General features: G+C 48.6%; 1 protein-coding gene and 1 long non-coding RNA gene across 2 annotated transcripts; one reads left to right on the top strand and one right to left on the bottom strand.

Annotated features, from left to right (window-relative positions):
- The first annotated feature begins 7,141 nt into the window (after window positions 1-7,141).
- Window positions 7,142-8,158, top strand: LOC139837709 (uncharacterized). The gene is made up of 3 exons (XR_011754341.1): window positions 7,142-7,206; window positions 7,287-7,391; window positions 7,493-8,158. It is a non-coding gene; the product is annotated as an uncharacterized lncRNA (long non-coding RNA).
- A 2-nt stretch (window positions 8,159-8,160) lies between these two features.
- On the bottom strand, window positions 8,161-8,637 carry LOC127340292 (F-box/kelch-repeat protein At2g43270-like). Its single transcript, XM_051366061.1, has one exon. It carries the CDS (start codon window positions 8,635-8,637, stop codon window positions 8,161-8,163), a length of 477 nt encoding a protein of 158 aa, XP_051222021.1.
- Between the last annotated feature and the right edge of the window lie 2,969 nt (window positions 8,638-11,606).

Raw genomic sequence — 11,606 nt, 5'->3', positions numbered from 1 at the left:
GAATGACTACAAAGGATTTCAAGAATCTTGGGTACGACACCGAACCATTCGTCCTAGCCAAGAAGTGGCTCAGGTTTTTTATGTGAAGGATATGTCTAGCAAACCGAAAAAAAGAAAAGAAAGGCAAGAGGACACATCATACGATGAGCCAAAGCGGCACATAGTTCTTTCTGTGAAAAAGAAACATCGTGGGAGTAGAGGACAAGACAGACATGTCGAAGATTATAATAAGTTTGACGATATTCCACCCTTCAAGGTAAAAATTGACCCAAGCATCATCTTAAACAATGAAGATTGTCCATGGTTGCGTCGCAGAAGAAGAAAGGGAAACGGGCGAAGAAAACTCGAAGACTAGAGGAGATGGAGTATAACTTGTGTATCTCAATATGGAAATCACTTTTGTGTAATGATGTTACTGTATGTAAGATATTAACAATGGAGATGGTTGGCTTGTTTTACTAGTTAAGTCACGGGCTTGCAGGGAAATTTTTCCGAGGCGGAACTTCCGAAGATGCCATAGGGCGTGTGCACCAAGGGCATCTTCGACAAGTTCCGCCACGGACTTTTTACCAACCATTTCCCCAACAGTGTTAGAGGAGATGGAGTCTTCCACGGGCTTGCAGGAAATTTTTCCAAGGCGGAACTTCCGAATATGCCATATATAGGGCATGTGCACCAAGGGCATATTCGAGAAGTTCCGCCTCGGGTGATTTCCCAACCCTTTCCGCAACATTGTTTGAGGAGATGTAGTCTTCCACGGGCTTGCAGGGAAATTTTTCCGAGGCGGAACTTCCGAAGATGCCATAGGGCGTGTGCACCAAGGGCATCTTCGACAAGTTCCGCCACGGAGATTTCCCAACCCTTTCCCCAACATTGTTAGAGGAGATGGAGTCTTCCACGGGCTTGCAGGAAATTTTTCCGAGGCGGAACTTCCGAAGATGCCATAGGGCGTGTGCACCAAGGGCATCTTCGACAAGTTCCGCCACGGAGATTTCCCAACCCTTTCTTCCATCCATGGTGATGAAACTCTCCATCCATGTTGGCTTGTTGAGCTGCTTCCCATGGTCTATCGATGCTCCTTTTATAGGCAGAGCGTCCTTATCTCGCCGACAGCTTTAGTACCGGTTGCGGACACGAACCGGTACTAAAGGTTACCCACGCGTCCTTATCCCACCGACAGGCGTCGTGCGCTACATACTTTATCTCATCGAGCAGGGCGTCCTTATCTCGCTGACGGCTTTAGTACCGGTTGCACCTACCAACCGGTACTAAAGGTTACCCACGCGTCCTTATCCCACCGACAGTGGCGTCCTTATCTCGCCGACAGCTTTAGTACCGGTTGCACCCACCAACCGGTACTAAAGGTTACCCACGCGTCCTTATCCCACCGACAGGGCGTCCTTATCCTGCCGACAGCTTTAGTACCGGTTGCACCCACCAACCGGTACTAAAGGTTTGCCTCTGTCTTCCCGCCTATTTTCTTCCCACGCTTTCCACCGGTTCCCGCCTTTGTCTTCCCGCCATTTTTTCACTATATATATGTAGGCTTGGCCACCATTTACATATCACATCTAGACTCATATCTGCAAACCTCATCATTCTCTCCCATGGCTTCCATCGCATCTCTAACCCCCCGGGAGGCGGAGGCGCTTTGCGCCTCGAACTACCCCTGCCCGCCGGGCTACCGCGTCCCGACCGGCTGGTTGCTAAGCGTCGGAGGCGTACCGGTCCCTCCAGTCCCTCTAGGTGTCGCGCGCGAGATGGCCATCACGAACCACTACTACTTCGAGCTCACGCTGCAGCAGCGGAGGAATCCCTGCTGGCATCCCGACTACAGCCCGACTTGGGAAAGCTTCTTCATCAATCGGCGTGAGAGGGCGCTTTTCTGTGCATGAGGAGGGCGGTCCGCCTCCTTCGAACTTCAACGAGGCCGGCCGTCGGCTGTGGTGGCGCGGCCGAACTCTCCAGGGCGTCATGGCCTACCGTGGCCCCCGCCTGCGCTACCCTCAGTCCCAGCCCACGCGTGCTCACCCGCCGACCGGAGAGCAATAGAAAAAATAAATAGAAAAGAAACAGAAAAGAAAATAAATAGAAAAGCAACAGAAAAAAGAAATAGAAAAGAAATAGAAAGGAAAATAAAAAAGAAAAGAAACAGAAAAAGAAAAGCAACAGAAAAGAAAATAAATAGAAAAGCAATAGAAAAATAAAATAGAAAAGAAACAGAAAAAAAAATAAATAGAAAAGCAACAGAAAAAAGAAATAGAAAAGAAATAGAAAAGAAAATAAAAAAATAAAAGAAACAGAAAAAGAAAAGCAACAGAAAAGAAAATAAATAGAAAAGCAATAGAAAAAATAAATAGAAAAGAAACAGAAAAGAAAATAAATAGAAAAGCAACAGAAAAAAGAAATAGAAAAGAAATAGAAAAGAAAATAAAAAAAGAAAAGAAACAGCAAAGAAACAGAAAAAGAAACAGAAACAGAAAAGAAAAAGAAAAGAAACAGCAAAGAAAAGAAAACAGAAAAAGAAAAACAAAAAACAAAAAAAAACCTTTGGTACCGGTTGGTACCACCAACCTAAGATTTAAAGGCCTTTCGTACCGGTTGGTGGTACCAACCGGTACCAAAGGTTTTTCCCTGTAAAACACTTAGCCGCGCGGCCATCTTCTTCTCCATTCTCACACTTAGCCGTGCCGCGCGCCGTTCGCACCCACGCCGCACCGCCGCGCACCCACGCCGCGCCGCCATCGGAGCCACGCCGCGCCGCCATCCGAGCCACGCCGCGCCGTCCGCAGCCACGCGGTCGCCGTCGCCGTCGCCGCGCCCCCGCAGTAAGTCCGCCGCTCCTCCCCCGGCCTTCTTCCTCCCCGCTCGCACGCGCGCCGCACATCCGGCGTCGGCGCCGCCGACTTCGCTCACCACGCCCGCCGTGCCCCCGACGCCGCCTCGCACGCTCCGCCGTTCCCGACGCCGCAGACGCCCACGCCGACGACGCCAAGCCGCACTTCTGCGGCTTCGTCGACACCACCCTTAGGGTGTTCGACGAAATGCCGCAGACGCCCACGCCCATGCCTCGCCTGCTGCCGTCGCCGCTGCCGTGCCCTCGCCGTGCCGTGCCGCTGCCGCCGCCGCTGCTGCCGTGCCGTGCCCTGCCCGTGCCGTGCCCCCGCCTGCGTGCCGCCGCTGCCGCCGCCGCCGCCGCCGTGCCCTCGCCCGTGCCCTGCCCGTGCTCGCCGTGCACCGCCCGTGCCCGCCCGTGCCGCCGCCGCCGTGCCCTGCCTGTGCCGCCGCGCTGCCGTGCCACTGCCCGTGCCGTGCCGCTGCCGCTGCCGTGCCCCGTGCCCCCGCCGCGTGCCGCTGCTGCCGCTGCCGCCCCTGCCCGTGTGCCAGGCTGCTGCCGCTGCCGCTGCCCTGCCCGTGCCGTGCTCCCTGCCCGCTGCCGTGCTCGCCTGTTCTCGCCCGTGCCCGCCGCCCTGCTGCCGTGCCTGCCCGTGCCCTGCCCTGCTCGCTGCTCTGCCCGTGCCTCGCCCGTGGCCACGCCGCTGCCACTGCCCGTGCCTCGCCTCGTGCTCGCCCTCGCGCTGCCGTGCTCTCGCTTCGCGCTGCCGTGCCGTGCCGCTGCCCCCGCTCTGATCAATAGTACTCATAAAAGTGAACAACTTGGTTAAAGTCAACCTTGCTGATTCAAAGTCAAACTCTTAATATAAGCATGCAAAGTGGCAACTTTGAAACAAATTTTAGATTTCCCCAAATTTTGGAATATTCACAAACCGCCGCGACATAGAGAGAAGAGCGAGAGGAGGAGCGCCGAGTGTTAGGGTTAGGGTATGTAGCGGTGCCGAGTCCGTGGCGGTGCCGCCGTGTCATAGAGAGAAGAGCGAGAGGAGGAGCGCCGAGTACATAAACATATGAACATCACAAGGTGAAATCTGGATAGATAGAAAGTACCACAACTAAGTTTTCTTAAGGGCATGATTGTGTTTTTGTTTGGCATATTCATTTCAAAAGGAGGGCATATGTGTTTGTATTTCACATGATTATGCTATTAATTGCTTTCTTAATTTTGCAAAGGACATTGAGGTATGGAGGACGGCACCTTCGTCCGAGATGAGGAGGGGGAAGAAGCGGTGCAGCGATTGATCTATGAGAGTGCCCGTGGTCCGAACCCGACGATGGAGATGACAACGAGTACCCCGACTTTCTGAATGATTTTGGCGAGGGACTTGAGTCTGAACAAGTTAGAAAAGACAATGAAGTGTCCATCACAAACTCCGGCGAGGTGTATATCTATGTATCAATTAGTCTCGTGTTCATCCCTAGATGCATTCATTTATTTGTATTGCACTTATTAACGAATAATTTTTTCTTTTAGCCTTCCTCGGATCATCGAGCAAGTCTGTTAGAACAAAACGAGGCCCGACGCGGGTGCTAAAGGGCGAGGGCAGGTTAGCCCTCACGGCATTCAAGGCTAATGGTGAACCAAAGGAGCCCAAGGAGTTTTGCCGCAAATTTACAAGTCAATCCGGAGTTATTGTTAGGGACCATGTACCGATCAGCATTCAAGAGTGGCATAAGCCGAAGAACCCGGAGAGTGGTGCTACTTATGTCAACGACAAAGCATGAAAAAATTTCTTTGGGAAACGCCATCGACAAAGTTCAGCCTACCGGAAGACATGACGGAAGGCCGAAGGATAAAGTCAAGGAATGGACATGGAAGAAGATGGCCATACAATTCCAGAGCTTCAAGAAAAATTTATGGGACAAATATAAGAATGAAGATCCAAGATTCGATGATAATACCGAAAATCTAGTGAAGATAAAAGATCACCGGGCCGCATTTAAGGAGTATAAGAAATCGTCTAAGTTTGTGTCCCGATCGAAGAAAAATACCGAAAATGCTGCAAAGAAGAAACTTCCGCATCATTTGGGGTCGTGGCTACAAGAGTGCCATTCGAAGTGGACAGCGTTTGAGAATAAACTGATGGATCATGGAATCACTCCACAGACATGGGACTGGCCCGAACGGTCCAAGTTCTGGTTGTTCGCTTCATGGGGCAGGGTTGGACCCAAAGACAGGTTGATCTTTGAGAAGGGAAAATGGAAGGAAAAAATTGAGGCAATTGTACCGAAGCTTGTAGATGCAATTGAAAAGGTCGTAAAGGGAGAGTACATTCCCGATCGAGAGAATGACGAGCCGACACTCGCTGGGGAACCCCGAACATGTTGGACGGTACGAGCTCGCCCAGGTCTCACCATGAAGGAAGCATGGCCGGACAGCGCTCGACACTTATAGAAGCCGTTCGCGAAAGAAGAAGAAGGACGCCGACATTGTAACGGAGTTGTTATCTAGGGTGGAGGCTCTTGAGAGAAATCAGAGGGCACCCGATCAGCCGCTGTTTCTACAGATCCACAAGCCGATGCCGCCCCATCTCGCCGAAGAAGCGTTGTCGGTTCCTCGCATCTTGACGGATGTGGAGGAAGCTACCCCGTGGATTATGTCACGGAGAAGACAGATTGCGAGCTACATATGTTAATCAGGACCGCGTCTGTTAAGGTGGCGGTCGGCTATGTGTACCCAAGTGAAGATGGAGCAATGCACCATCATATGCCCATTCCACCTGGTTGTGTTCGTGTCGGGGTGGATGAAGTTGTTTCGGGGTTTGAAAAAGTGGAGCTTGATATTCCTAGAGGTGAAGATGAGAGGACACCGGGCGATGTCAAGCACGGTTTCGCCCTATGGCCGAAGAAGTACGTCGTCCTTTTGCAAAGGCCACCGACTCCTACACATGAGCAGCAAATGCCATCGACTCCTCCCGGTGGCGTCCCGGTGAGCAGCCAAGTCCACACCTACCCGAGAGGGACCCCAGCGTGAGTCCACCATCTCGAGATCCTCCGCGTAAGACAACGTCCGTTAAGCGGAACGGTACGCCGCCTAGGAAGAAAGCTAGAAAGGAGAAACAACCGCCGCCTCCCGAGAAGTTACCTTGGGAAAAACTCCGCAGGAAAACGCGGAGGCCGTTCAGGCCGAGGTGAAGAAATTTTTTGCACCGAAAGTGCCAGAGATACCTTTCGAGAAGACACTAGATCGGGAGAAAGTTGTGCGTACTGTTGACAATCTATATGACCCTGTACCATCGCCGCCATCTGACTATGCGCGTTCTATTGAAAGGTCGTATGACAAGATGATCGAGGCGACAAAATCCGTTCAATCGGGTATCGTGGAGATAAAAGGGATACACAGTGTCTACCAGCTCGGACAACAACCCGTTCAATCGGTCGCCCTCTCAAGGTGTTGGACGGGAAGACCGTTCAAAGTTCTCGACAAGACACAACTGATTACGCCTTAGCTGAACGAGCATATCAGTTTGTTCAAGGGAAAGATTTGGTCGAGAATCTCAGGAAGGTACCAACATGTATGCGTAACTTGCATTCGTGGTACCTTAAGGCCTCAAAGGAAGGGATCGAGACTATCATGGTGCGAGTTAGGGAAGAGCACTACTTCCAGGAGTACTGTGTGAACGTTGACTTCGCCGAACTCTTTCGCTTATACAATCTCCGGGCCCTCGACAAATCAATCATCGGTTGCTATTGTCTCGTAAGTGATTTATTTATTTAATTTGAGAAGTCGTTCATTGTCTGCAGATTATAATCTTTTGTGCGCTATATTATGCAGATCGAAGATGCTCGAATGCAAAAGGGACGATATCACGTACATTGGGTTCATTGACCCGAACACAATGCATGTCAAAACCATAGATGATCCCCTCTATAACAAGGATACACCGCAGACTTTGCTAAGGTTTTTGAAGCGACAACGTGACAAAAAGCTAATACTTTGGCCTTACAACTTCGAGTGAGTCTTACTGTCTTATAACACATTATATTTTGCTCACCGTATGTCAAAATTTTAACTAATGACTACATATTGAAACGTGCGTAGGTTTCACTTTATTCTTCTCGTCATCAATTTGGAAATTGGAGAAGTTGAAGTCTTGGACTCACTAAGCAAAGAAAAGGATCTATACGTGTCTTGTTTTTTAATGCTCAGAAGGTAATTTTAATTCTTATCGGTTTGTTTCGTTAATTTCCTGCTTTGAACTAATTGATGACTCTTTTATGCTTTTTCTTTTGTCGAGCAGCATATGGCAAACTTTCATCAAGGAAGATACGTCCCGTGAATGGCCACCGAAGCTGCGATGGCGTGCGAAAGTAAGTAGTACTACCTAGGTCCACACACCTTTCAATTATCATACTTGACTATTGTTTGATTGAATTATATTCTTGTAAAGAAATGCCCGCAACAACCTCCGGGGACCGATCTCTGTGGATTCTTCGTTTGCGAGTACATCCGCAGAATTGTCAACGAGAGAACGAATAATGAAAGAAATAAAGAGGTACAAAAACAATCTTCACAAATTTGTTTTGTTATCATAAGTTGTGCTGAGTTTCAGTAATAGTTGTTTCATGTATTCATTTGTATCTTATTCTTTTATAGTTGGCAAGAAAGCGGAACAAGCTCTCAATTGATGACCGCTTCATAGCAATAGGCGAGGAATTGGCGGGATTTTTCCTTCGGGACGTCATACCACCACTCGCAGAGCACCACAATGAATGAAGATGTACATGTTACATATATCGTTGACTCGAAGAGTACCACTATGCTACATGTAATAGACATATATAGAGTACGCCTCGGAGAGCACCACTATGCATGAAGATCGATCTTCATGCATAGTGCTACTTAATTTGCGATCTCATGCAATAACATGTGTGTTATATTATATGCACCAACTTGCTATGCATCATCTTGATCTTCATGTACTACCTAAACCCAAACGCGTTTCTGGTGCATCGACGCGATATGAATCAAACCGATATCCCTAAACCTCTCCAAAACCCTAAAAAGCCAATTCTCTGCCGCGGCAGAGATTTGGGAAAATTCCCTGCCGCGGGGGGAACCTTTGGTACCGGTTCGTATTACCAACCGGTACCAAAGATCCTTAGCCCTGAGCTCTCCTGGTGGCCCACGTGGAGGCCCGTTTTATACCGGTTCGTAAGCAACCGGTACGAAAGAGGGGGGGGCTTTAGTGCCGAATAATTTGTACCGGTTGCAAAACCGGTACGAATGGCCCTCTGGAACCGGTATAGATGAGCGTTTTTCTACTAGTGGCCGGGGCTCCAGGGCAGCGTGAGGGTGCGGTGTGTGGCGGGGTTAAGCACGTGCACCGCGGCATCAGAGGGCAGCAGGAGCAGCCCGTCGCAGTGCGCGAACCCGTGCATCAGGTCGTCGGAAGACAGGTCCGTGGCGTGCACGAGGGGCGCGGTGGTGACCTCCTGGTGCGCCTCCCACCTGTACAAGCCGACCTTGTCCATGGGTAGGGGTGCATCGTCATCGCGCCAGTACTCCTCTTGCGTGTGCGGGGAGATGAGCAGCGATGGCTTCTGGCGGTGGAGGTGCGCACGGTGGAAGAAGGCGTCGCGGGAGATGGTGGCGCGCCACGTCTTGCACACGAGGCTGAACCGCACCAGCGACTTGACGGGCAGTCGGGACAGGATCTCCGAGACGAGCTCGTGCGACATGTACGGCACCGTCCTCCTGCTGGCTGGTGGACCTGGTGGTGCCGTCTCACCGTCGTTCATGGCGGCCGCCGGATGGATCTCTCGCAGGTCCCGGCCTTGCGTCCGTGTCGCCGCTATATAAGGGTCGTCGGGTCGTCCTCCTTCCTTCAGATCGATTGGGTACCTGCAATTAGTGGATTGATAAAAAAAACTCCGAGTACCTGCAATTATAGTCTATAAGGCTGTTTGCCGTGTTCCGGCCCATATACCAATCACGGATAAGGAAAACGAAGTCCATCTAAGCCGCCGCCTGAACCGGACACAAGATGGGCCCGTCCAGTAGGTGTGGCATTATTTACACACGAACAGAAAATTTGAAACGTTTGAGGAATTTCTCTATAGTGACATGGTGGTTCACGAGCAGGGGAAGGAGTCGTGGCGGGCTGCAGTGTGGTATGGTGAGGCGAACATGAGCTTGCGGTATCGAACATGGGATATGATGAGGTACCTCAAGGCAGACAGACATCGACCTTTCATGGTTGTGCATATGTGATTTTAGTGAGGTCCTAAGAAGAGAATAACTAGTGGATCCTAAACGAAGAGAGATATGGGCCAAATCAATTCATTTACGGAGGTGGTTGATGCTTGCTACCTTTGTGATCTTGGTTATATCAGCTTGGATTGGACTTTTAAGAAAAAGATACACAATGGTATACGCCTGGACCGGGCACTAGATTCTGGTGAGGTGCGCTAGATTTCCTTTTGACACGGTACGCCACATACATGCAGTTAAGTCTGACAATTTGCCAATTCTTTTACTAAATAAGATGGAGGTGACTAACCAACGCATTGCTCTCGAGAGACCGTTTTGGTAAGAGGTAATGCGGGAACGCCACGATGAGTTTCAACCAACTCCAGATGAAGCTTGGCACGTTACCCGTGCCTATAATATGCATGGGCTGCATGAAAACTTCACACAACAAAAATGACACTATCTAGTAGGGAGCAAAGCTCTTTAGGTTATGTTAGGAAGGAACTACATGAGCAACGGAAGAAATTGCAGATCATGTGGTCGGATTCTCTTCGAGTAAGGCCAAGGTATGAGGAACTAAAGGTGGAGGGAAAAACTATTGAATTGTGCTACCGTTAGGAGATTATGTGGAACCAAAGGGCGAGGGTTCAATGGTTGACCGAAGGAGACCGAAATAGTAGGTTCTTCCATCAAAAGGCAAGCAACCGTATGAAGATGAATTGAGTTGAGTGGCTAGTTCGTGATAACGGGACAATATGTTATGATCTCAATGAGCTGGAATGGATGGCTCATGACTCCTACGAGAAGCTTTATAAATCTGAAGGAACCATTGACATAGAGGCGGTGTTATCCCATGTTCCAAGGAAGGTTATAGGAGACATGAATACTTCACAAAATGCATGTATATTGATGAATAAGTTAAAACCGCACTCTTTCCGACACATTTATTCTAGAAATATTGGCATTTATGTGGTGATAAGATCACGTAGACTGCCATTCGCATTCTAAGTGGAAAAGGTTCTCAGCTTTGTCTTCCCCTGGCCTTATGACCGATATGTTCTCCTCTCTTCATTCTAAATAAACCTCTCGCTTCAAGCTAACTCTTGGTGGACCCTATCGGTTCGACATCGCTCTCTAGTGCCGTGAGAAGCCAGAGTCTCCTAGAGGATCCCCTAATTGATCTCTGGACATCTCACTCCGAAAACTGGGAGAGAATCACCCCCCCCCCCCCACCCTAAATATCGCAGATGCGCAATCTTTAAGCATGAGTATGCTGTTTTTTTATGTTTGTTAGTTACCAAACATGGTCCTCATAATACATAAATGTAGCAGGAAAGTCAGGTCTTGGAAAATAATACGCATCCATAAGGACTTGAATGCAGCCACTCCCCGTCTCCCGGAACAAAGTGAGCTCTGCACGCTTCCTACACTTATGATTTATATTGCAGTCATTCACATAATAATATTGAGTCTTATCTCCGATGGAGAACTATTACATTATTTCTGAAAGATTTGCAAGCATATTGTCACATAATTTTGGTCTCTAATCTCAGATTAGCACAACTGATAAATTTACAATGATTCTGTTGTATTCTTCTTAGTCTTATAAAATATAACGCAATGCAATCCAGCAAGGAACCAATTTATCTTTTGCCAATGAGGAAAAGCTTGATCTATATGCTTGATATTGTAACCATTCATAAAGAATATGCGTGTTGCGTCTTATCTTCCGCGGAGAATATGGCTAAACCTACCCACGCACGCACATATTGTGACATGGTTACGTTTTGTAATCCCGATTTGACAGCGTGGATAAATTTCAGTAACGATTCCGTTGTATTCTTTGGTCTTATAATATATGGCACAATGTAATCCATGGAGGAACTAATTCATATTTTGTCAGTGAGGAAAAACTTTCCCATATTATTCGTCATAGCCTTTAATTCCTGCTATTCGAGATTCCACACACGCCATCGAGGATCCTATTCTTCACGGAGAAAAGAGAAGCACGCGGTCTGAGATTTACCATCACTGTGATAGGATAGTGTCCTAGATGATGAGGCTTGTCTTTGGTGCATCAACGTTTGATGTCAAACTCTGTTCCTCTAGATGGAGATGCGTAGCTTTATTAAACACCTCCTTTTGTGGCCAGGAATTAATGCACAATATCTTATGCTCGTGAAGACCATTGAACAAGTCTCCTGGATACCATACGCATTTTCTATATGCACTTACTAGGCTAATGAGGGTCAGGAAATTAGTAGGAGAGATATAGTGGATGGCATTTTCTCAGTGCAAAATTCTTAATCTGTCTTAAAAAAACTCAAAAGTGCACTGCGCGAACTGAGGGGGTATTCCCATCTTTGTTACTCTTTGATACTCACATTTTCATGAGCTCACGGCATTGCCACCACACTCTACACATTTTTGAATTGCCAACATAGCTAATTAAAGGCTAATTTGCATGCACGCATGATCTCAACAACTCTGGTCTTGGAAAATTGACGTGCTGAGCGAT

Source organism: Lolium perenne, chromosome 3 (genome assembly GCF_019359855.2).
Source record: "Lolium perenne isolate Kyuss_39 chromosome 3, Kyuss_2.0, whole genome shotgun sequence".
NCBI classification, from domain to species: Eukaryota; Viridiplantae; Streptophyta; class Magnoliopsida; order Poales; family Poaceae; genus Lolium; species Lolium perenne.
Note: the sequence above shows the minus strand (reverse complement) of the source record. Positions and strands in the feature narration are given on the sequence as shown.